The sequence below is a fragment of the Paroedura picta genome, chromosome 1, assembly GCF_049243985.1.
Source record: "Paroedura picta isolate Pp20150507F chromosome 1, Ppicta_v3.0, whole genome shotgun sequence".
NCBI classification, from domain to species: Eukaryota; Metazoa; Chordata; class Lepidosauria; order Squamata; family Gekkonidae; genus Paroedura; species Paroedura picta.
This window is the reverse complement of record NC_135369.1, coordinates 145,101,119-145,125,076: the sequence shown is the minus strand read 5'-3', so window position 1 is coordinate 145,125,076 and position 23,958 is coordinate 145,101,119. Positions and strand designations below refer to the sequence as shown.

Here is a 23,958-nt window from a genome sequence, read left to right as displayed (position 1 = left end):
CTGTTTAAAGTCACCAAGCACAAGCCCGTTTGCTGGTTTATTTTCACTTTATTTTCACTTTATTTTCACACTGTTTTTGGCCGAAAATCGTGCCTGTGAGGGGGGGGATTTTTTTTTCACTCGGGGGGGAGCGTGGCAACGATGAAACGGCAGCTCAAACACCACCTGCTAGCTGGATGGGTCTCTCCGTTGCAACGAATCAACGCAGATTCATTGCAACGTGTGTGTGTGTGTGTTTTTTTTTAACATTCCTTAAAGGGAAAGGGGCTGTTTGGGAGCATGATAATGGCCGCCCATTGGCTGCTTGACAGCCAGGGGCGGGACACAGCTTAGCAATAGCGCTTCCTGGCTAGTGATTTTTGCAGAGACCGGAACCCTGTGGGAAACGATAAAAACGCAACTGGATTCCACTACAAAGGCAGGTATGCGTTACGCCGAATTCCACTATTTAAAATGGCAATTTTTCGTTCAGCAAACAATTTGCTACATGGATCCCGGTGCGGAATGGCCCAAAGAATCCAAGCCAAACCAATAAAATCAGAGTCTATTAGCACCTTTAAGACCAACATAGATTTATTCAGGGTGTGAGCTTTCGAGTGCAAGCACTCTTCCTCAGACTGTGAACTCCTTACATGACAGGGAATATATAATGTAAGTAGTTCATAGTCTGATGTGCTTGCACTCAAAAGCTCACGCCCTGAATAAATCCTTGTTGGTCTTAAAGGTGCCACTGGACTTTTATTGTGCTACTTCAGACCAACATGGCTACCCATTTGAACCAAGCCAAACCAATTTGACAAAGAAGGATGTACTAAAATAAATGATATGAATACCTATTCAATATAATGAGAATAATTAATCCTAATTGATATATATGAGCTCTGTTGAAATACATTTACAATATGGGTCTTTGGGACCATATAGACTGTTCTCAGACTGGAACAACAATCTCCAGAGTAGAGGGTAGTACTTAGGAACAGAATAATTTTTTCTGGGACTAGAATGACAAACCTCAAACTAGAATGCCATTCCCTGGAACCAGATAGAGTACTTTCCAGTTCCAAACAGTTTATCTGGTTCCAGGAACTGTAATTCCACTCTGCGGTTTGTCATTCCAGTTGCAACCCTCTACTCCTACTCCCAGGGGCCATCATTCTACTCTGGGGGTTATCCTTCCAGTCCTTGAGCAGTATATCTGGTCCCATGATCTGTAATTCCACTCTGAGAGTCGTCATTCCAGTTGCAGAACATTTCTACTCTCAAGGGCCAATAATCCACTTTTGGGGGGCTTCATTCTAGTTCCTGTGTTGGGGGTATAGATATACTGAATTTAATAGATGCCACAAAATGTGTACATACATCTCTAGAAGCCCCAGAGATGGACAGATATGTCAGTCAGGATGATTCAATTTCTTTACCAGATGTAATTTCAACTCATATGGAAATTCGTCCAGACTGAGCCCCCATGAATGTTCTAGAAGCTGTAACATTCCTTAGGAAGCAAATTGTGTCAATGCTGAGAATATGTACTATCTGTGAGGGGGAAAGTATGTCATAAATTCACAAGTAATTCTGGTTCAGTGGCTTGTTGGTTTTAAATCTGCATAGCCTTTGGATATTTTGCATTGCACTAATAAGACATGTACAACTAAATTAAAATCAATAGTCTCTCTGGGCATTTTTAACATGAAAGCTTCTCCTTTTGGCCTTTAATTAACCTTGTTGAAGTATGGACACATTTAGGGAATGTCTGTAGTAGCCTTGTAATTTTTTATGCTTTCAGAGGTACTGGAAAGGGAAGAATTATAGAAATGAAGCTATCTCCTTTGGGAAGAATATTGTAGGTTAAGTTCCTTCTCATCTCAATTTCACACTCTCTTTTATAGTGGACTATATATTACTGTCATTCCAGTGATGCAGTGCAGGGTATTAGAAGGATGCATCAGACATTTGCTGCTATGAATATTGGCTCTAAAGGCAGCAGGGAGCTTCCCAAATGTCTTCACTGAATAGTGGAATGTATCATGATTTTTGCCCCTTCCTGTTTATAATGTATTGTAATGATCTTTCACTATTTATACTACACATTTTATAATTAGCAGTGCAATCCTAAAATGACTTACTCCCTTCTAAGTCTATTAAAGTCAATAGACTCAGAAGGGTACAGGATTAAGACTATTCTACGAGGTACATTTTTACTTAGTTTGGCAGCAAGCAAAAATGGGTCATCTATTTCTCAGCACTTGATAGCATAAGGTCAACAACAACAAAAACTAATTATGCAGTCAAGAACACAGTCAAAAACTTCACTTATACCACATGTATAAGTGGTATTCTGGCTTTATCCTTTATCATTCTGGCTTTATCCTTTTAACAAAAATAATGAATGCCACCAAAGCTTTGTTTTAAAAGTATCTACCATGATGTAGGAATGATAAGGCTAAGCAGGATAGCAGTACAGATAAGGCTAAGCAGGATAGCATGTTATAAATATAGTATAGTAATGAATTTTCATATATGTCTCCCTAGTGTTCAAGGAGCAAAGCTAAGAAGCGAAATCTGCCTGTAATGAAAATAAACTAAGCAGGATTATCTGGGCTGGCTCCCATAATGCAGTTTTCGAAACACCAAAGCACTATACAATCTCAGATGCTTCCTTCAATAATGGGGCCAGATCTTTCTTCGGGGGTGCCTCCATTGGTATCATTTTAATGTATTGACACGACACCAGCAATGACACAACGCCCCATGTGAACTAAGTGGAAAGCTCATCTGCACTCCATGAGGATGCTCAGTCTGCTTTTCTAAACAAAAGTCACTGTACCCTACCTACTGAGAAGCAACATACTTCAAACATGTCCTCCCCACACCACTGCAAAAGAAAGAGAGGTGAAACAAATACTGGGGGGGCCTTATCTAACCAAACTTCCTTCCCTTTGGGAAGGGTTATAGCCATCAGAAAGGCCAATGCTGAAATTTCAAACTTCAAAGGGGGGGGGGGGAGAACCTGCCACATCTTAATTTTTAAAAAATCTATACTCAGTTAATCAGGTTGTATTCTGTATCAGGTTGCAGATGAATCATGGAGTTCTCAGTATGACAGCACTTTAAAATATCTCAGATGCTGTGCAGAAATCCAGTGTAATTAACATGGTATCAGTAGGACTTGAAGCTCTCATACATGAAAAATAAGAACCTGGGAAGAAGATGTCCTCTCTTCCGGGAGCTGCTGTTTGATGTTTCTATTCAGAGAACATGCCAAGAGGTTGCTTGGGTAGTTAATCTTTCACTAGAGTGATCAAAGCAAGTCGAATACCTGATTTACATATTGAACATGCCCTTGGAGGAGGGCCTCCACAATGAACTGATATGTGGCTCATTTCACAATGCTGTTCTAAATGCACTCAAATTTGCCTGTAGTGTTTGTCCAGTGCGGTTTGTTGACTGCACTGTCTATCTTTAAGGATGTGTTTTCAGTAATGTCAGTTAAGACCTTCATTTGAAAGGCAAATTTCTTTGAGTGATGTAAATAGCTTTCTTCCCTGTGGCGATGTGAAAAAATGGAAGATAGCCTTGTTAGTATTTTTAGTATTTCTTTGCCTGATTGAGAAAAGGAGTGCTCCAGTCTCCAAGGAACCTGCAGAAATCAAGCTCAAATTTATTAGCCATTTGGGAACATCGTTTTTTCTATACAGTGGGCCTAGAGTGAAATAACCAGACCATGTAAACATTACATTGACAGTTGTTCTGCATTTCAGCCAGCTGTAGTTTCTTGAAGAATTCGTTAATAGCTACAGTGTTGACTAGTGCCTTACCAGACATGTTTACAGGGGGAAATCATTGGGGAAGGAAAAAATGGCAGGTAAGGGAAGATATAAGCAAGAACTCCCTTTCTGCCTCCTGCTTCTTCTCTGCAACCCCCCCCTCCCCTTTTTGGCACTGACCCTGGTTTTAATATGTCCTTCCTAATTTTCCTTCCCACTGTATCCTTTGCACTTCCACTTAGCCACTCCTGAGAATTAGGCTAACATTGGAAGTAGAGTGGGATGCAGCACAGGGTGCTTCAATAGGAAAGCAGTGAAAAAGATATCAGTCCCCTTCTGCCATTTCTTGCACAATCAAACCTCACACTTTAGATGAAGCCATTTCTGGCAATTTTCCATTCTTGTCTCCCAATAGTCCTCTGACCCTCCAAAATTATCATTTAGAGGGATGTAGGAAGCCACAATAAAAATGGGCAGTTGGCAAAGATTCATTCCATAATTTTCTGTTGAGTTCTCAGTTCCTGGATACAAGCCATTACGTTGAAGTCATTATGCTCAAGCAGTGCAGTAACGTGTTCTATTTGGCTTCTTTTTGACTTTGGGTCAAGATGAAGACCTTCATTTTAAAATACAAAAACAAAAACAAGCCCCTCTAGATAATTGAGAGGCGCTGGATAAAATTATATTAATTTTTAAAAGAAACAGATACCTGAAGATGAGCTCAGCTTTTACTAATACACATAAAAGCAGTACTATGCAAGATGAAATTTTTAAAAGACGTTCTAAGAACAATTTGAAAGACATTGATTGAAAGGAAATGTGTTATTTAACAGCTACCTGGCATGAGTGTAATTGTCCCTGATGTGAGTCACTTATGCCCATTATGCACGGCCGCCGAAACGGCGAATTTGGGTCACATCGAAAAAGCGGAGGGGGAAGACGCGACGCATACCGGTTATACACAGGGCGGGGCGCGATGGCGGCAAAACCCAGAGTAACCGATTATGCACGCGCCGATCCGGGCGCCGCTTCTGGTTGCGCCCCGCTCACCAGGAAGCTGCGCTTTCTTCCGCGTTTCACTGACGCGGCTTTTTCGGTGGCATGCACCGAAGCTGCAGCCGGTTGCAGCCGGCTCCGTGCGTTATCCGTGATTTTAGTCGCCGCCATTCCACCCCGAATGTGCGCTAAAACCCCCGTGCATAATGGGTCTTAAAGATACTTCAATAAGTAGCATAATTGAATGTAGGAAAGTAAGAACCTAAGGTCAAAACGTTAGAGAAAATTATCTTTTCTATTTAATTTTTTGTCTGTGCACTCACTAATGAAAAACGTTACTACTGGGTTTTGCTGGGTTATCCATTTTATTGTTTCATGTCTTAAAGAGTGGCATGGAGAAGTTTTCTTAGAGATCTTGGTCTCCATGATTAGATGCAGTGGCTTCAGTAATCTGTTCAGACAATGAAGTGTCCATTGGTTCATGTGCTCATGTTAGTGATGAACTATTTCTCCTCAGTTTAGGTTGGAAACTCCTTGGCCAATAGCAATGACTTTCCTTTAAAATGCAAAATAAAGTCCATTATGTCTGAGATCATACTGAAGTTTGAAAAATGTGCTCCATATCTCTAAACATAATCTCTTAACTAATCTCTAAACGTAAGTCAAGTTGCGTGCAGACAACACATTTCCTACCTGATTGGCCTTCCCTGGGGGTTGTGGTCAACAGGGAGAGAGCAATGTCCCAGTGAAGGCCAATCAGTTCAAATTGCTTGCAGACAGGAAGAGGGCACTGTACCAATAAGGGCCAATCAGTTCAAATTGCATGAAGATAGGGCAAGATGTGTGGTTGTATGGAAAGGTGGGGTCAGTGGTGATCTATAGAGCCAGTTTTGGTGTAGTGGTTAGGAGTGCAGACTTCTAATCTGGCATGCCAGGTTCGATTCTACACTCCTCCACATGCAGCCATCTAGGTGACCTTGGGCTCACCACGGCACTGATAAAACTGTTCTGACTGAGCAGTGATATCAGAGCTCTCTAAGCCTCACCCATCTCACAGGGTGTCTGTTGCAGGGAGAGGAAAGGTGACTGTAAGCTGCTTTAAACCTCCTTTGGGTAGAGGAAAGCGGCATATAAAAACCAACTCTTCTTTATAGATACTGTTGGTGGGTTTAGTGCCCATTCAAAGCAGCTGTTTTCTCCAGGAGAACTGATGCCTGTCATCCTTCCTTTCCTCCCCTGTTTCTGTTTCTCTCTCTCTCTCACCTTCTCTATCTTTTATCCTGTCCTGTAGAAATCTTCACAAAGATTTGCAAGCCCCCCACCTGGAAGTCAGCAACCCAGCTGGCTGCTATGGAAGAGGAGTCAGAAATCAAACCCAATTCTTGCAATTAGAGTCTTCTACTCTTTAACCACTTGACCACACTGGATCTCAAGATCAAGTGGTGGGAGGGCCAGAATCCAGGAAGGTCACAGTGCAGGTTTTGTGCTAGCGCCCATTGTATTTCTTCATTGGGCTTTGCCTCAAGCATCTAACAGCGGGAGCTGTTATATAATTCACTAAGGGCTAAGTGGGTGGAGAGTGGGCATGCCCTGTCAGAGGCAGATTGGGCCCTGCCTCAGACTGGTCATGCCCACTCAGGACTTTGGCCCAATCATCGGGTCAAAGTTCTGACAGGGCCTGCCCACCCAGGGGCAATCTGGAGACATCGCTGTCACCACAGGGAGAGGAAGTCAGTAGGGCTGCCAAGGGGAATGAGAACAGAGGCTTGGACAGGCTGTGGCAGCCCTTTTTACCCGAAGGCCACCCTAATTATCATGCCCAACTGTAAATTGTCTCCCTTTACCTCAGAACACAGAGCTGGCAGGAGGCTAGTGAGTGTTCTCCCTCCCCCCTCCCTTCAGGCCTGCTGGGAAGGAGCCTCTGACAGCCCCCTGACTTAGGGGAGGGAGGCGTTTCTGAGAGCAATGCAGGGGAGTCTGAGGGCAATGCAGGGGAGTCCTTGCTTTCCCCTTTTGCCAAACAGCTGGCTGACAGGGAGGCCACAGAAAAGCCCCTTCTCACTTAAAATACTGCTCTGGCCGGGAGTTAGACACACCCAAGCCATGTGTATTTCTTCTTCACAAATTTCTCATCAGCAGATTTGAGGCCTACTGCACAGCGTTATTCTGCAGATGAAACTGGATGCTGTTGCGGAGGTTCCTTTTTCTCTTGTTTCATCTGCACAACAATCCTGTGCAGTAGGCCTCAAGTCTTTCAATTCAACAACAACCTGTGTGGGAGACCTTGAATGTTTCTCCTCTACCACAATCCTATCCAAAGTAGCCCTTTTTGCCTGGGGAGCTGATCCTTATACTCTGCAGATGAGCTGTAATTCCAGGAGTTCTCCAGGCCCCACCTGGAATTGGTTGCCATGTAATCTCCCCCTAAGAAGAGTCTCTAGTCTGATTTTCCCTTCACATATCTGAAGACATAGTACTGGAAAGCTCATCTGTAACCACTATGCCACAATACCCAAAGGTCAGTCCTCTCCCATGCTCAATGAACATTCCAAACCACAGGTTCTTTTTTTGTTTTGTTTTGTTTTTTTGTTTATTGTTATTATATATAAAGTACAGAAGAGTGAAAAAGAAAAAAGAAGGCGACCAGCTGATAGGTAGTTATTATATCCTAGTCTATACATCATCTATACAAATATACCTTACATAGTATAGTCTGATATTATCTCAAGAAATATGTAGTCAGTTCCCATTGCATATTAGTCCTAGCCTAGCAGTTACTACTGTCTTTCTTAAGAAAGTCCAGGTAATCGCTCCACTGTTCGTCATAATCTTCCGGTGGTTTCTTATTCACCATGTTAGTGAGTCTTGCCATTTTTGCTAAGTCCGCAAGTTTGTCTAACCATGTAGAAATAGTTGGGGTCTCGGTCGCCTTCCAGTGCTTCGCCCACACCAACCGCGCCACCGTGGTTGCATGGAAGCAAACCACAGGTTCTTGACACCCATATCTCCACACCCATGCCCTCATTTGTCACCACGGCACCACAAGTTCCCACACCACACACACATTTAACCCCATGCCTTTACAGACTGGACAACTCCTCCCCTTTCTTTTCCCACCGCCAAGCTCTAGTGCACATTGTATTCCTGGATACAACGGGCCTTGCCCCTAGTTGTTATAATAAAGAGCATGTTAGGACCCAAGTGACTCTGCCTTACCCTCTCCCTGACACCCAATCCATTCCATATTCTTTTCCTCCAATTTTCCTGTCATGGCAGCAGCAATAAAGACCCAATCTATGGAGATCTCTGAACAGTGGCCTGATGCCAGAACCCTTGAGAAATGTAGTTTCCACTATAGGTTAGCAAGAGTTCAGAAACCCTTGGAAACTATATTTCTTAGAAAGGTGTACAACTGTCATTATCCAGTTGTAAAATATTTAATGGAGGCCCCAGGAAGAGCTCTTCACTCTCAGGAAAATTTCAGTTGTAGGAAAAGGAAATGGTGATTCTAGCTCCAGCTGCAGAGAAGTGATTCTACTTTGAGTCAGATCAGCATTTTGGAAGGGTTTGGACCCAACTCTTGATGGACTCAGGAATTCTGAACTAATATAGTTCTGACCCCTTCCGTTTCTGAAATGTTATACAATCGCTAGTCAATGTAACTAAATATACAAATGCATAAGTTAATGTTAGTGTTTTATGCATATGTGAAACTTAATTTTTACTTGGATAACAGTGCCTAGAAACAGCAGTTGGGGAATAATGATTAGAATTTGGATAAAGATTGTAGGGTCAATCTCAGCCTCTATTCAGCCATGATCCTAAGTGACTGACCTTGGGCCATTCATTCTCTCTTAGTGTTGTGGAGATAAAATGAGAAGACAAACTTTATTGTTGAGGAGATAAACTATATATGCTACCATGAGAAACATTTAGGCAGAAACTGATTTTAAAATGTCAGATTGATTTGACATACCTGGTATATATGAATTTTCCTATTCTTCAAAATGGTCTAAACTAAGCAAGTACATTTTCAATTACTAATCATTTAATATAGAGAAATAGTGTGGCATGGCATAGTGGGTGGGTGACTGGGGGAGTCAGATTCTGGGTTTATATCCCATGCTCAATGTAATGAGACACCAGGGCAGCTGCAGGGACTTTGGGAAAATGGCCCTAGAGGCTGGGAATAAGCACAGGTCGCAGTAAAATGCCCATGAACAAAATTTATGTTGTAATCTATGAAGGAGCAGTGATTTGCTTGGACAGAACATGCATTTAGTAGTTTTTGGCAATGGCTTTTTAACTAGACTACTTAAGGTAGTTGCTTCAGACAGCAGATCTTGGGAGGCAACAACCTCCTATCTCTGCCCTTCCCTTTCAGGGAGCCAAGAGGAGACATTTCTTCTTATTTCCCTGTTCATTGAGGCCTTTTTACAAACAGTGTGGCAAGCCACACATGGCAGTTCCAACAATTCTCACCCAATTCCTTCTCCTGAGAATTCAAATGTTATTTTTGGTGGCCCTTCTTCTCCTCATGACAGGCACCTTGAGAGGTAGGTGGGGCTAAGAGAGCTTTGAGAGAACTGTGATTGGCCCAGGATCACCCATCAGGCTTCATGCAAAGCAGCAGGGAATTGAATCTGGTTTTCCAAATTACAGCCTGCTGCTCTTAAGCACTACAACATACTGGGAAGATTGTGCATTATCTCATATAAATTCTCATCACTTTGAGTTATTATTTCTTGTTATAATGTAAAAGTTCCTTTGTTTTAATTTACAGAACTTCTTTCAAATTGTTAGTAACCTTCTGGATGAAGAGAACAAAGAGAAATGGGAGGATGCACAGCAAGTAAGTGTATTTATATATGCTTCTGTTTTCCCCCTCCTTAACCTGTTTGTAGATAACAGCACAACTTCTTTGTATCTGCTAAATGACAACATAAAAGTTAGTGTCTCAGGGTTTCATGGAGAAGTATCAGTGTAAACAGTGGCATTACATTTCAGCTCAAATTGACTGTGATGGAGCTGAAAAGAAGGGTCCTACAAGAACAGGGCTTTTTTTTGTCACGCTGTCCTTTAGGAGAAGTAGCCCTAGCCCCTCATAAAAGGACTACTACTAAATTCCTTCTCAGGATTTTAACTTCTCTTCATGACATCCCTGATGGGTTTAGAGAAGGTAGCTTCATTCTTATGACACTGTCTAAAAAAGATACTTGTGAGAAAAGAATAAGATACTTGACACCCCCTTGTTTCACGCTATGGGCTTTGACGAGGGCTCTCTGCTTTGTAAGTCTTTGTAAAGCATATTTCTTCAAGCTCTTTTTCATACGATAGTATATATTTGGGGGGGGGGAATGAAGAGAAAAATATACAGTTATACAAATAGCACATGTGAGTTCCGACTGAATGGTTGCCCTATAAGCTCAGCATGAAAATTAGGGCTTTACCCAATATAATGCTCCCATTTTCGTTTTGGTGAGATTTTAAAATTGTTCTTTCATCAATGGACATATTTCTATCCCAGTTTTCTGTACCAGATGCAGTTTCCAGATTATCTTCAATGGGAGCCCAGCATATAATCTGGGGATACAAAAGCATGGCTCAGTGTGGCTAGACCGGCTGAGACTAAGGTCCTGTCTGCGCTCACAGTTTAATTTCGATTTGAAGTGGTATCTCTTTAATCCCAATTCTGTTTGCATCTGTTCCTGTCCTCGGCACCCATATTCTTTCTTGGATATTCTCCTCCAAATTGCAGTGTTTAAATCTGCATGCTAATAAGAAAACCCGGATTGCCAAGATATTTTTCTCTCCCTACCTTCATTTGTTTGAGCTGTTAATTGGTCTCTGGGCTTTCTCTTCCGAGCTTTGCATTTTGCATTTGCTTCTTGTTTTAAAGTTAAGGGGACACTTAACACTTCCTTTAAAAAACTATTGTTTAGGGGGGTGGAAGGGAAAGACTTTTCAAAAGTCTTTACTGATAAACCACCATAGACATACTGCATTCAAAGTCTCTATGACAAGTTTTCTGGTGTCTTCTCTCACTTTTTCTTGCAAAGGAAGACAGGCAATGTCTCCTCCTGACTTTGGCTGATTATGCACGTGGCTGTTTTATGTGAATGAATGAAGGGGGGAAAAAACCCCAGTGCACACAGTCCTCCCCAGAATTGTGCATATACATGCACAACTCCGGGGCAGGAAGAGTCCGCCACCACTTGTGGTGACAACGGCAGCAGGAGGGATGTGGGACATGGGGGTCCCAACCGCTTGGTGGGGGGGCATACAAATGTCCCGTTTGGCTCTGTAGCGCTGCAAAACTGAATGGGGAATTTTGTGTCCCTGCAGGGACACCGTAGGTGGGGAATGCGGAAGAATCTGGTTGCCCTTGCTATGAGCCATCAGAGGCCCTAACATGGTCCAGGGCCAGGAGGGAGCCTGGACAGTGTCGGTGTCATGCGTAAGTGGGGATTAGCCCCACTGGCATGCAGGTGCCATCCCACATTTCCTTACCCTGCATAATTGGTCTTTAAGAAGCAAATTGCCAAGCTTAAAAAAAGAGAGCAACCAGTTCTCCCCCCCCCCCCAAATGAAGCATGTATGTATGAGTGCTTCTTGCCTTGCTTAAATAGGACTTATACATTAGGGGAAAGCTTAGCTCAGACAGATTTTAGGCAGCACCTGAAATGAAGGGTTTTGCTGCTGCCAGGAGCCAACCAATCAGCAGAGACCTTGGCACAATGTCCATGCTGTAGGTGTGGGTGATCTCCACCTGGAAGAAATTACTGTGGGCCTGCATTTCCTTGCTGAATTAGAGAAAATCCACTCTTTGATATGCTGGGGAATAAGTGTGACTGCAGAGTCAATTTTCATCTGTGCAGATGGGGGAAAATGCCTTAGCAGCATCAGAGTGGAAATCAGGATCAGGTCCAGGTGGCTTTTGTTAACCGAACCCAATGAAGTCCTACTGTATTCCCCAATGTGGTAAGAGGGTCAGCCGCCCATAGGCCAATCGCAGAGACATGGCGAATAATGAAACTGTAATCGTTAATAAATTACGTGATAACAAGGATCCTGCTCGAATCGCCCATATTGCAGCATTTTTAGCCAAAATTTTTAGAATTAATTCCTTGTTTTTAACAAAACTGGGTAACTCTGCTTGACTTTTAATATTATTACTTTGTATCTCCCTAATTGTATTGCTCAATATGCCAATAAAGGCTTCTGTATGGCCCATTATGCACGGCCGCCGAAACGGCGATTTCAGGTCACATGGAAAACGCAGAGGGGGAAGAAGCGAAGCAAACTGCTTATGCACGGGACGGGACGCAACGGCGGCAAAACCCAGAATAACCGATTATGCACGTGGCGACCCCGGCGACGCTTCTGGTTGCTCCCCGGTCACCCAGAAGCTGCACTTTCTTCTGCATTTCGCTAGCACGGCGTTTTCAATAGCATGCACCGAATCTGCGGCCGGTTGCAGCCGGCACCATGCATTATCGGTGATTTTAGTTGCTGCCATTCCACCCCGAATGTGCGCTATTCCCCCCGTGCATAATGGGCCTATCTGTATCTACTGAGCCCAATGAACTTTGTGCAGAGAAGCCCTAAGAAAGGAGAAACCTGGTGAACCAGATGCCCCTAATGGAAGGCACTCTTGGCCATTGTGCCAACTGGCAAGGCTAGGCCCATGAGCACTCCTAAATTAGTGCTCTTGATGGGGAAATATTCTTTCAGTTCTTCCAATGATTCAGCTATTTTGTGCTTGTAAACTGCCAGTCCTGGGCTACTTCAGTGGTATTTTTTCCTTATCTTTACTGGGTCTTCATCTCACTAGGAACAGAACAGGATGGCATCATGGGGATAGGTCACCTGTCCTATAGGTTAGAGACAACAGTGCTGAGGGCAAGCCAATCAGTCTTTAGAAAATAGTGAACTTTTTTCTGAATAGATGAAAAGTTGCCCTCTTTTCTAGTAGTGCTCCCACATTTATCTTGTCAGGAAGAGTACACTAGTGTCTGCCTTAGAAAGAACACACAGAAATATGTTTTGAAACAAAGAATCAGGGTCATGCTTGCAGGCAACTTCAATGGCAAAGGAGACATTCTTACATGCATGTTTGCTCACAACTCTGCAAATTAACATAGCATTTGAAATACATTCATCATGAAATAATGCAGCAATGTTTCATTCAATGAAGCCTCTGCTCAGAATCAAGTGTTTTATTCCTGAATTTTTATCGATATTTCTTTTTTATTATGGCTTCCTTGTAAACTGTCACAAATAGGTGGCTAAAGCAAGAGCTTTAAATATTCTATCCTCTAGTATCAATGTCGGGAGTGCTCAGCAGGGAGCGCTCATCAGATGCAATGGAAAGCTCTCATGCATACATTTTTCTCCAAGAAACTCACATGCATATTAGTTTTTAGATCACAGTAGTACTCCATACATCCATCATTAATAGTCTTTCATGTTGGAAAATGAAAATGTTGAGGCTTCACAACTGCTGTCTAACAGAAAATCAGAGAATTTGTTTTCTGTGAAATAGACCATGGAGCACTGTTTTTTCAGCTTCCAAACTGAGCATAATTATGATTGTGGAGATGAAGGAAATCATGTCATACATGCTGAAAGAAAATAGGATGAGACTCTCCTAGGTTTGCACATATTTAATTCAGAGCCCTTGAAAGAAAACAGAATGAGATTGCTTAGCTGGAAACAGCTCACTTTTCAACCAGTTGCCATTGTTTGGATTAGGTGAAATATTCATTGTCTAATATAAACCACACATGAATGTTTTATGACTTGAAAGGTGATCAGTGGTGCATAGGGACTTTCAAAAGTCCTTGCATAATGATTGTCGCTTGGGGATATTGTGCACAGTGTATATGTGTGTATGTGTGTACACACAGTCACTTCCTATGCTCAAGACTGAGTGGGGTAGAGGCTGTTCGAGATGGGTGCTGACATTCAGGAAGGATTTTCTCAGGAGACTTAACTTCTTTGATATCCTTTCACTCAGTCATTCACTCCTTCACATGCAAGGAAGAAAGCTTGGCTAGATAGCTTCTCCGTTCTATTGTAGCTGTGCAAGAAAGCACACATCTGGTAGGTGGGGGAGACAGAAATTCTCCCACTGATAGGCTGACTAGCTAATCCCCTACCTGCATTAATAACAGCAAAAGCATTAGCTTCTTCCCAAAGCTGGCATGGTAAGCATATGTGAACGGGGGTGGGAAGTTATGGAGAAGGATGCAAACAAATGTTCCAGCAAGCAAATGCTTCCCCCCCCCCATGTTTTTGTTTGCAAATAAATAAAATGTATTGCAGCATTTTTTTGTCATTCATTTGGAAACAAATGCAACATCCATAGAATCTGTAAGGAAAGCTGCTTTCATGCAGGATTTCAGATCTGTCTGCTGATAAGTCAGTGAGCAGGCTCTAAGGAGAAAGTCTAGGTACAATTGACCACAGCTGTCTGAATAAAAGTAAGAACAAAGGCTCATTCATGACCCAGCAGCAATATGTGTCCTTTTAACACTTAAACTAACAAGCCTGGCCTGGATGGTTTTATAGGAGTCAGATCTTATCACACAAGATCAACAACTGCCTTCTTTGTTGTGGCCTCCACCTTGTGGAATGGCCTGCCTGAGGTGATCAGGAAGGCTCCCACACTCATGGTTTCCTGCAAACGATGTAAAACAGAATAAAATTTGAATCCAGTAGAACCTTTAAGACCAACAGAGTTTAATGTTAGGTACCTAGAGTGAAACTTTGTTGGTCTTAAAGATGCCACTGGACTCAAAGTTTGTTCTGTTGCTTCAGACCAACATGGCTACCCCCCGAATCTGTGCAAAACGAATTGTTCGAGTGAGTTTTTCTATAATTCAGAAAGTTATTCAGAAAGGAAGTATTAGGGACCGCAGTCTGTATTACTGTGTATAGTTAGTTGAAAACTGGACCCTACTGTGGAATTTTGCATCATTTAATGTGTCATGTTAATACTTATACTTTGCTTCAGTTCTGTTTTTAGAGTTCTGTTTGGATTAGACCCTAATCCTATTGCCTTGGTTATTGAATGTCCCATCCTTTGATTGTATTGACTGATTGTATTTAAACTGCCTTGAATCCAATAGAGAAAGGCAGGCTGTAACTAATGTACTAATGTAAATAAATAAATAGAAATCACATGGCCTTTCCTGGCCATTAAATTTTTGAGACTTTTTGCATATGTGGGTCATCAGCCTGTACTCCCTTCCTTTTGGCCACTACTCTGTGATTAATCGTAGGGTCAGTCCAAAAAACTAAATACAGCCAAAAAACTAAAAACTCAGCAAATACAAGAATTTAAAAAATATTAAATCAAAACTTTAGGATGCATTTAGCAACAAACAGGGATACCTTTCCCAGTGTTTGTCAGTAGATGTAAAGTAGACCAAAGAGAATTGACCTTTGCTGCAAAATTTCTGTGAAATGGTCTTTTATCATTTATGTAACAATTTAGGTGAAATACATCTTTTAATCATTGACAAAACAATGCAGGTAAAATATATTTGATTAAACTAGTGGCAGAGGTCCAGCATACACATATGTTAAATAAATGTTCAAAGCCTGATAAAAATTTTTTTATGTATCTATTCACCAATATGGGCATAAATAAATCCAAGTTCATGCAAGAACTCTCCCCCCCCTCCATCTTCTGTATTAAGTAATTCAGAGGGTCTAAATGTATTACATCAATTAGGAAGGAGTTGTAATGTAATGGATAGAAAGCTGGGTTAGGCTTGAGAAAACCCAATTTCAAATCACAGTCCCATCGGCACTGGCTCCAAACTGGAGGCCAGATCATGTTCAAGGTTTTGGTGCTAACCTTCAAAGCCCTTAATGGTCTGGAACCTCTGTACCTAAGGGATCGCCTCAGGATCCCTGGCCCAGAAGTGTCCTCAACTAGAGCAAGGGCTTTTTCGATCCTGGCCTCAACCTGGTAGAAGGCTCTTCTTGATGAGTTTCATAGAGCCTGAAAGACAGAGCAGTTCCACCAGGCCTACAGTTGAGGCCAGGAAATTAACAATGCTGGCCTTCCTCCTCACAGTGAGGACCCATCCTCAAACCAACCGTCCCCCTTTAGCCTAAATTCTCTTTAGAAGCTAAATAGGCTGTCATACTTTGGTCACATTATGGGAAGAGAAGACTAATGGGAAAATACAATAATGCTAGGAAAAGTTTAAAGGCGGTAGGAAAAAAAGGGAGACTCTTTACGAGATGGATTGACTCAGTAAAGAAAGCCATGGCCTTCAGTTTGCAAGGCTGTTCATGGTAGGACATTTTTGAGTTATTAATTCATAGTTGACATAAGTTGCAAATTATTTGATGGCATCTAACACACATAAGATCATTAAGCATTAGTTCCATTTCTTAAGATATGGTATCTGCAAGAAAGATTTACATTTTGACAGGGAAAACTTGGAGTTTGTTAGGCTGTTTCCACTTAACTGTGTTGGTTTCGTTTCTGCTGTGAAAAGACATTCACAATGGGAGTGGAGTATCTTTATGCCTTACTGTAGTTGTACTGTAGCTTCCCCTTTCCTTTCCCTGAAATCTGGACAAAGTCTGTCACTCCCTTTTCTTTATATCTTCACAACAACAACAAAAAGAGCTAGAGATGTACTTTAAAAAAATTACTGCTTAGAATTCAGAGGAATTAGTAGATTGTGGCAATAGATCATTATATTGTTATCATTTCTAGCACAATAGCAATTACCATATATTTTTTAGACATTTCCATTAAAAGTGCTGTTGAACAGGCATTTCTTCTCATTCAAATGGAGTACCAAGGTGCTTGGATTGTGTTCTTTCAAAAAAGACTGTAATAAAGCTGCTTTGGGCAAAGCAGGGATAACCTGGAAAGTTGAACCTTTAGAGAATGATGTCAAAAATATGCTTAAAAGGAAAAAAATCACTCTGCTTTGAAAGCAAAAGTAGAGCAAAACCTCAGTTTGGAAGCAGCTTCAGTCATAAATATGCTCAGAAATAATATGTTGTTTAATGTTTTTTCAAGGCTCTGCTTCTCGATCCCTTATTGATAGAGGGCCAAAGCCCAAGGCCAAAGTTTCACTGTATGTAGTCCATTCGAAACTCAAGAAGAATGGCTGCATACATTTTTCTAGGCTAAAAGCCTGTTATGGAATAGCTGACGTTTCAGGTTCTGTATATTTTGTTATGCTGGTAGTGCTTATTATATTATTCCCACTGTATTTTTGAAGACCTCGTACTTACTGTGGTTCTGGCCTTCATTTCACAGATCTATCCAGGCTCAATAGAACTAATGCAGGTGATTGAAGATTTTATACACATTGTTGGAATGGGAATGATGGACTTTCAGAATTCATACTTAATGACTGGAAATGTAGGTAAGAAATAGGAATTTATCTTATCATACATGTGCTATGTTGAAAAATTGCAAGTATGCGTTTACTAGATGTTGCTTGTTTCTTAAAACTGTTAGGCTTTTTCAAGGCCTGTTATTAGTCTATCATATCCCTGGGGGCTATATTTTAATTTGGCGCCAAGAGTTATAAAACAGAGAATCTAACCTTGATTCATATTATGTATTGACTAGGAAGCAGGCTAGAAATTATGCAACATCGTACATGTTTTATAAGACATAATAAAAAATAATGTCCTTAACTGAAATTACCTTTGAAATGTTTTTGTTTGGGTCTCCCACATGATTCTGTTGTGTGCATCATGATACTACAAAGACAGAAACAACCTGTTTTTACCTTAATTAAAACATGAGACAAATTAATGCTGCTCTACTTGGCCTTTCCTGGGTAATCAAACTGCTATTATAGACCGCACCTGAGCTCAGCTATCACAAAGAAACCCCAGTTTGCCCGTGACGAGAGCAAGCCAAAACCCTTAGCTGTATGGGCTTTCTTCTCTCTCCTCCTTGTGCATTTCGTGTCCGAGCTGCAGACAAGAAGGTTGTCGATAAACTGTTATTTGTTTAGACATCCAAATTGGGTGGTTTAACAAATTGTCCTTTGTTTCTTGCTTACAAAAGATTCTAAACCACTCTTGAAATTTGTTAGTGATGCCTGAATGCAGCCAGTGCCTTTGATGAAAATAACCTATTGTGGTTCACTGTATGCAGCCATCTGTAGTTAAACTAGAAAGCTTGCACAATATTAAGGAGCAGCTCTGCATCTTCCCTCCCTCCCTTCTTTCCTTGGGTTTTGCATTTTAATCCATGAAAATGTTTCAATTTAAAAGGATTGTTTTCCCTGTGAAAACTGCATTTTCAATTTTGTACACAGGGATATTAATATATTTTTAAAAAACACAAATGTCTCTTATGAAGGTGCCCTTCATTTCAGAAATGATGGAACTGCTATCTCTTGTTCTCCCTTTTTATTGTAATAGCCACCACCTTTTAGTTGTCTCTCCCAGCTCTGAGTATGCCCAAGTCATAATCCACAACTCCTTACATGTTTAGTACTGTTCTTACAGTTCAAAATATGGCTTCGGGGTTAAGGTGCTTTTTTACATGGGGATAACTGTATTTTTTTGTCCTTAATGTGTATCTCAGGGTTGCAATCTTAGGCTGAAAGACGAAAAATCAGTTGGGGGCAGGTTCCAGGAGATTTCAATAGTTTGCTCTTAGATGTGTTCAAAGATTGAACTGTAAACATGGAGCGTCATTTAAGAGCATTTGCTGTGCATCGATTTTTTACTCCTTGATCATCATTGGTGTTCCTGAACCATAGTCACATGGTCTGAAACACTAGTGAGGGCTAGCTCTCCATGCTTTAATTGATTGTAAATTGCCTTGGGCAGAAGGATGTGGAGTTTTACAAATGGGCAAGTAAAAGATTCTTCTGGCTTAGCAATATACTACAGCATTGAATGTGCTTCCTGTGCATCATTAAGAAATTATATACATTACAGAAGAACGAGTTGGGGAGGGAAAAAGAAAAGTTCTCAGCTTTATATGTCAGTATGCAGCACAGAAAGGATACCTCTACCCAGCAGATACCAGTTTTAAGTCCCACATACTGTCATGCACCACCAACATTGAATTGACCAGAATAGACTCTGAGTAGATCTGTGTCAGACAGCACTGAAAGAAAGTTTTCTTGATGCTTGCTGTTTTTATTTAGAAATTATTGACGGTGAAAGATCTTCCATTGTACTTTAAGAAGTTTGCAAATTACTTTCATTGTTACTGCTCCTACTCAGTCATGATTGAAAAAAACAAAAAAAAAACAGAAAGCATTCATGTGTAGAAACATAGTTTTCTAGATTGCACTATGTACATATGCTTTGTTCTACTCGTGGAAGGGATGGTACCTGTCTACCCTCATCCACCACAGTCTTTTATGCCACCTCAAAAGCTGCTCATTAGCTTTGGAAGACCTTTGAGAAAACATGGGATGCAGCATAGAGAGATGCATCTCTGCCTGGAAAAACATGAATCTCAATCTCTCTCTCACTTTCTCCCCCCCCCCCCCAATATATAAGTGGAACTGCCTTGGATTCACAGAAGGGTACCTTGCAATCCAATGCTTATTCTTTGGGAAGACAGCTAAATACTAGATGTTGAATTTATAGGAATGAATCAGATTTTATGAACTATTATATAAAAATTGTTCCCGGATCTGCTTATGGGAAGCTCTATTTCTTTTTCTGCACCATTTTTCTCATATGATAGCTGGTTGTCTAGAATCAGAAGAAAATAAAGTATTCTCTATACTTTGTAATTTGAGGGTGTGGAAAATAAATGCAAACAACTTGTCATAGTAAACACAGAAAATACACACTTGCCTCCTAGATGATTATAAGCCTCATTTTGAGGAAGCTTCATTATCATGAAAGTTAATTTCATGTTCATATTCGTGGCTTCTGTGCAGTTCCCTCATGGGATGACACTTACACAGGCCTGCCATGAGGTCAGTTCCAAAGCTTTCTAGTTCTCTCTAAAAGATTTGGAGTGCTCTCCCCCCCCCCCAGTAACATCCAGAATTTTCCCAACCAGATTGACACATGAGTGGGTTCTTTCCTCCAGACTTTTCTATGCCACTATGGAGACAGAACACTGTCTCTTTAGCAGTGTTATCAGTTATATTATTAAACAAGTCCTTACCCTCAAAGTGCAAATTTTAGACTCTTGCAGGCCAGTTCCACATGGGTGGAAAAGGCCAAGAGCGCAGTCATATGGAAGTGGGGTTAATCCCTGCTTCCACATGACACAGCTGCTGGGCAGACCCCCTCCTGGGTGGTGGACTCAGAGTGGTGGACCCTGATCTAGAGAACTGGGTTTGATTCCCCACACATCCACAAGAAGCCAGCTGGGTGATCTTGGACCACTCATGGTTCTTTCAGAGCTCTCTCAGCCTCAGCTACCTCATAGGGTATCTGTTGTGGGGAGAGGAAGGGAAGGTGATTCTAAACCACTTTGAGACTCCTTTGGGTAATAAAGAAGTAGGGTAGCATAAAATAAGTTATTTTTACAGATGCTTCTTTCTTGGGGTGGAGTATGCACTGTAGGTCCTATCATGTTTTTGTTTTTTTTTATCACTGGTCCACCCATGAACAGAAGCTGCATATCAAACATTTAGAAATAAAGGCAAATACTCCCAATGTTTCTCTCTGGCTTGGCCTGATGCAGACAGTACATTGGGTAATGCTGGTCAGGAGTCTAGTGAAACTATCACTGCATTCTGATTGCCTCCTTCTGGCCACAGTAGGTGTGGTTCCCAAGGGCAAGCAGCATGCCATAAGACAAAGTTGTGTATTTCTGATGTAGTTTAGATAAGGATAATGCTGAACCATCAACATGTGGTGTTGCTGCCAATTGTTATTTTGGAATCAGATCAAATAGATCGTTTTATATTGGCTCTTATTATTACTACAGTTTGTTGACTGTTGATGTTGAAAATGTGTTACGAGTAGCTGCTGTTGGAGGGCTGTCATTTTTTGTGGTTAATAAAGTACCACTTAAATCAGACTTTCTCAACCAAGGGTTTCTTGACGGCCCTGGAAGGGTTTCCCAAATAGGTGGATAATTCATTTTTATATATATTTTAATTGTTCAACATTTATTGGGTGATATGATCATTAAGGTGACCAGATTGTCCCACTTTTGGAGGGACATCTGGGGGTACCTGGCAAATGGTACTTATGTTGAAATTTAAAAAATATATTACAATACTATTTTTGTGTTCTATGTGTTCTATGAAAAATTTTGTTGCTCCATATAGACCAATTTTTTAATCAAGAACCCCCACCCCACCCCCCGGTCAATGGTGTCCTGCTTTACCAATGTTAAAATCTGGTCACCTTACCATATATGGTCATGCTGACCTCCCCCCGTCGCAAAATTGCCAGTGATGAGCCTAGAGGGAGTGGGAATCAGGTGGACATGTACTTCCCAACCATATTCTATATAACTTCCCAACCATATTCTATATAACTGCACCACTTCTGGGGTTTCCCAAAGCCTAAAGAATGTATCGGGGGGGGGGGTTTATCAATGGTAAAGGAGAAAAGCAGACTTAAATGTTTGGGGCAATTAGGGGCAGAAAGTCCATCTAGAACTCCAAGGTATTCTTTACAAAATTGTTAAATTGTGAAAGATTATAAAACACAGAGGGGATGGGGAGGAAAAACAGGCTAAAAAGTTATCTTCTGTCTTGCAATATCCTATTCGTTAATTAGCATTGCTATAATTAAAGGTCAGGAAATGGCAGAATGCCATTGTACTTTTTGATTGCCTTGTTGCAATGGGAATGATTAACTCAATCTAGATCATGAGTTTCATTGATAAGGATGCAAAAATTCCAGAATGGCTTCTTCATATTTGTGTTCTTCGTAGATAATGGCATGGATAAGTTCCAGTTATAGCATGTGAACTGAACTGGCATACAGGGAAAACAATGCAGTTGCCTTATGACTATTTCTGAACAAAGCCTTTAATTGTTGAAAACATACATTTGAACTATCTGTCCCAAAACAATTATAACCCTGCCTTAAATAAATAGCTAGCCCTGCCACCATATAATGCCTATGAAACTTAAGGCACGCACTGCAGAATTGTATCACATCAGCCAAAGTTCATATAAATTGATAAAGTGGTAGAAAAATTATGAATCCCAAACATGAATTACAAATGGGGGATATATTTTCTGATTGAGACCCAAACAGCTATGATCTCAGATAAAATATCCTATAGTTACTTCACCTCACAAGTCACGAAGGTACAATGGAAGATGTTTCATAGTAAATAAAATCTCTAAATAAAAAATATCAACTTGCTTTCATTGCCATCCTGAATACATCTACTCACAATCTCACTCATGTCAACTCAATGAGGCTTGCTCCCAAGGAAGTGTTCTTAGGAGAGTACTGGTTGGTTGCCTCTGAAGGCCAAGATCCTTGACAGAACATCTCCCCACTCTTATGATCCAAAATAGAGAATCTCTTAAAGGTCCCCTTATGTTATATGGGCCACTTCTGCTGAATTGACAATGTTCTTAATGGCTGTAAAGTTCTGGTATTAATTGTTTGCTAAATTTACCCATTTCAGGCCCCTTGGCAATGGCATTTTCCATCTGGGACCACTGTACTTAAAAAGTCCTGGTGTCAGTTACTGTAGCTGCAGTGTTGGAACGAGCTTGTTATGTTGTGTTGTTTTGTTTTCACAAACTGTCATTTGAGAACATAAGTATCGAGAAATTAGTCATATATTTTCTAAATGAATGAACAAATGCTCATTTACTCAAGAACTTGGTCTTAATTCTGTTGCATAGTATTCCTCATACAGCCTCTTCACTGAAGCAAGGGAAGTCACTCTTTAGGATAATATTTAAGGTTTCACAGTTGGATATATCCAACATGGAACACAGCTACAGATGAAACAGTTACTGTATAATCTGTAAACCTCTCTGCGGGAGCAGTAAAAATAAAGCCGTAAGGGCTATGTGGGTGGAGAAAGGGGTGGGGTGAGTCCGGGAAAAAAATCGAAGGAGCCGATCAGGAGCTGCTTTGCGGCTCTTGATTGGCCCCTCTGAGTGTCAGTCCAGGGCCAAGGGTCCAAGGTGCCCTTTGGCCCGTCCAAGACGTAAGTGGGCTTCCTGGGTGAGTGGGCCACCCAGGTGAGGCTTCGGAGCGAGGAAAGGAGCTGGACCACCGCACCGGAGATGTGGCGGCCCAGCTCCTTTCCCCGGGCCAAAGCAGGGATCCTCGGCTGGGAGGGGGCGGGGGAGAGGGCTTTGCGGCAGGGGCGGGGGTGGGGGCAGGGACGGCAGCATGGGGGGTCGCAAGGAGGAGAGCTGCTAGCGCCTGCTGTATTTGGGTTACAGGGAGATTAATTTCTAGTAGCATCTATAAAACAGACAGTGCTGATCGGGACAAATAAGCCTAAGGTTGCATTAAGATATGTCACAAATAAAAAATGTGTGCAAAGCTGGCATCTCCCCCCCCCCTAATTTTTTTTTAATCCTCTCCCTCTCTTCTTGCATGAAAAGTTGTGGTTAAAAAACTAACTCCAGGTATCCATAATATACTAAGGTAGGCATATGGGTTAACCAGACAGGTAACTCTGGTATAAGTGTGTGCCTGTGTTTCTACATCTGGGTAGCCAAGTTAGTTTTAATGATGATTCCTAGTGTAAGAAAGAACAACCTTGATTTGTGGTTGGTTGGTTGGTTTTTAATTTGAGCACTGTTGTTAAGTAAGTTGCCTGAATACAGTATAAGTCTGCAGAACCTTTCTCTGACAATTCATTGAAGCTAGGAGAGAAGAAAAGAATTATATGTGTGGGTTCATAAAATGTCAGGGCATTGCTTCAGGAGAAAGGCACAATCACGTCTAACATTTTCTTTCAATTTCCCGTTTATGAAAAATATAAACTGATTTAAAAAAAAAACCTGGCTCATTAAATAAGAAGTAAGCAGAGACATATGTATGTGTGTCTGGAAGTTATTTTTTTTTAATTAAAAGGCATTATTGAACACATCCCTTCTATAAAAACTCAAATATTGACTATCAATTAAGGATGTTCTTATCAGCTGCACCGTTTGTGACTCCAAGGGATAAATTGCCACATAGACCTGTACCCTGGTGACCATAATGCTTGATTGTTATGGTTTAGTTGACTTTCTCTTTCATTCTGTTTCTCAGTGTTATGGGTTTCTGGTAG

At 41.3% G+C, this 23,958-nt stretch overlaps 1 protein-coding gene across 6 annotated transcripts in view; it reads left to right on the top strand.

Moving 5' to 3' along the window:
* The window catches only part of ADGRB3 (adhesion G protein-coupled receptor B3), a 628,454-nt gene that overhangs the window by 297,897 nt on the left and 306,599 nt on the right, over positions 1–23,958 (top strand). For all 6 annotated transcript variants that reach the window (XM_077307622.1, XM_077307613.1, XM_077307604.1 and 3 more), the window contains 2 exons: positions 9,544–9,612; positions 17,059–17,167. In XM_077307622.1, coding sequence (XP_077163737.1) covers positions 9,544–9,612; positions 17,059–17,167 — 178 coding nt within the window. The remainder of the gene's footprint in view (positions 1–9,543; positions 9,613–17,058; positions 17,168–23,958) is intronic.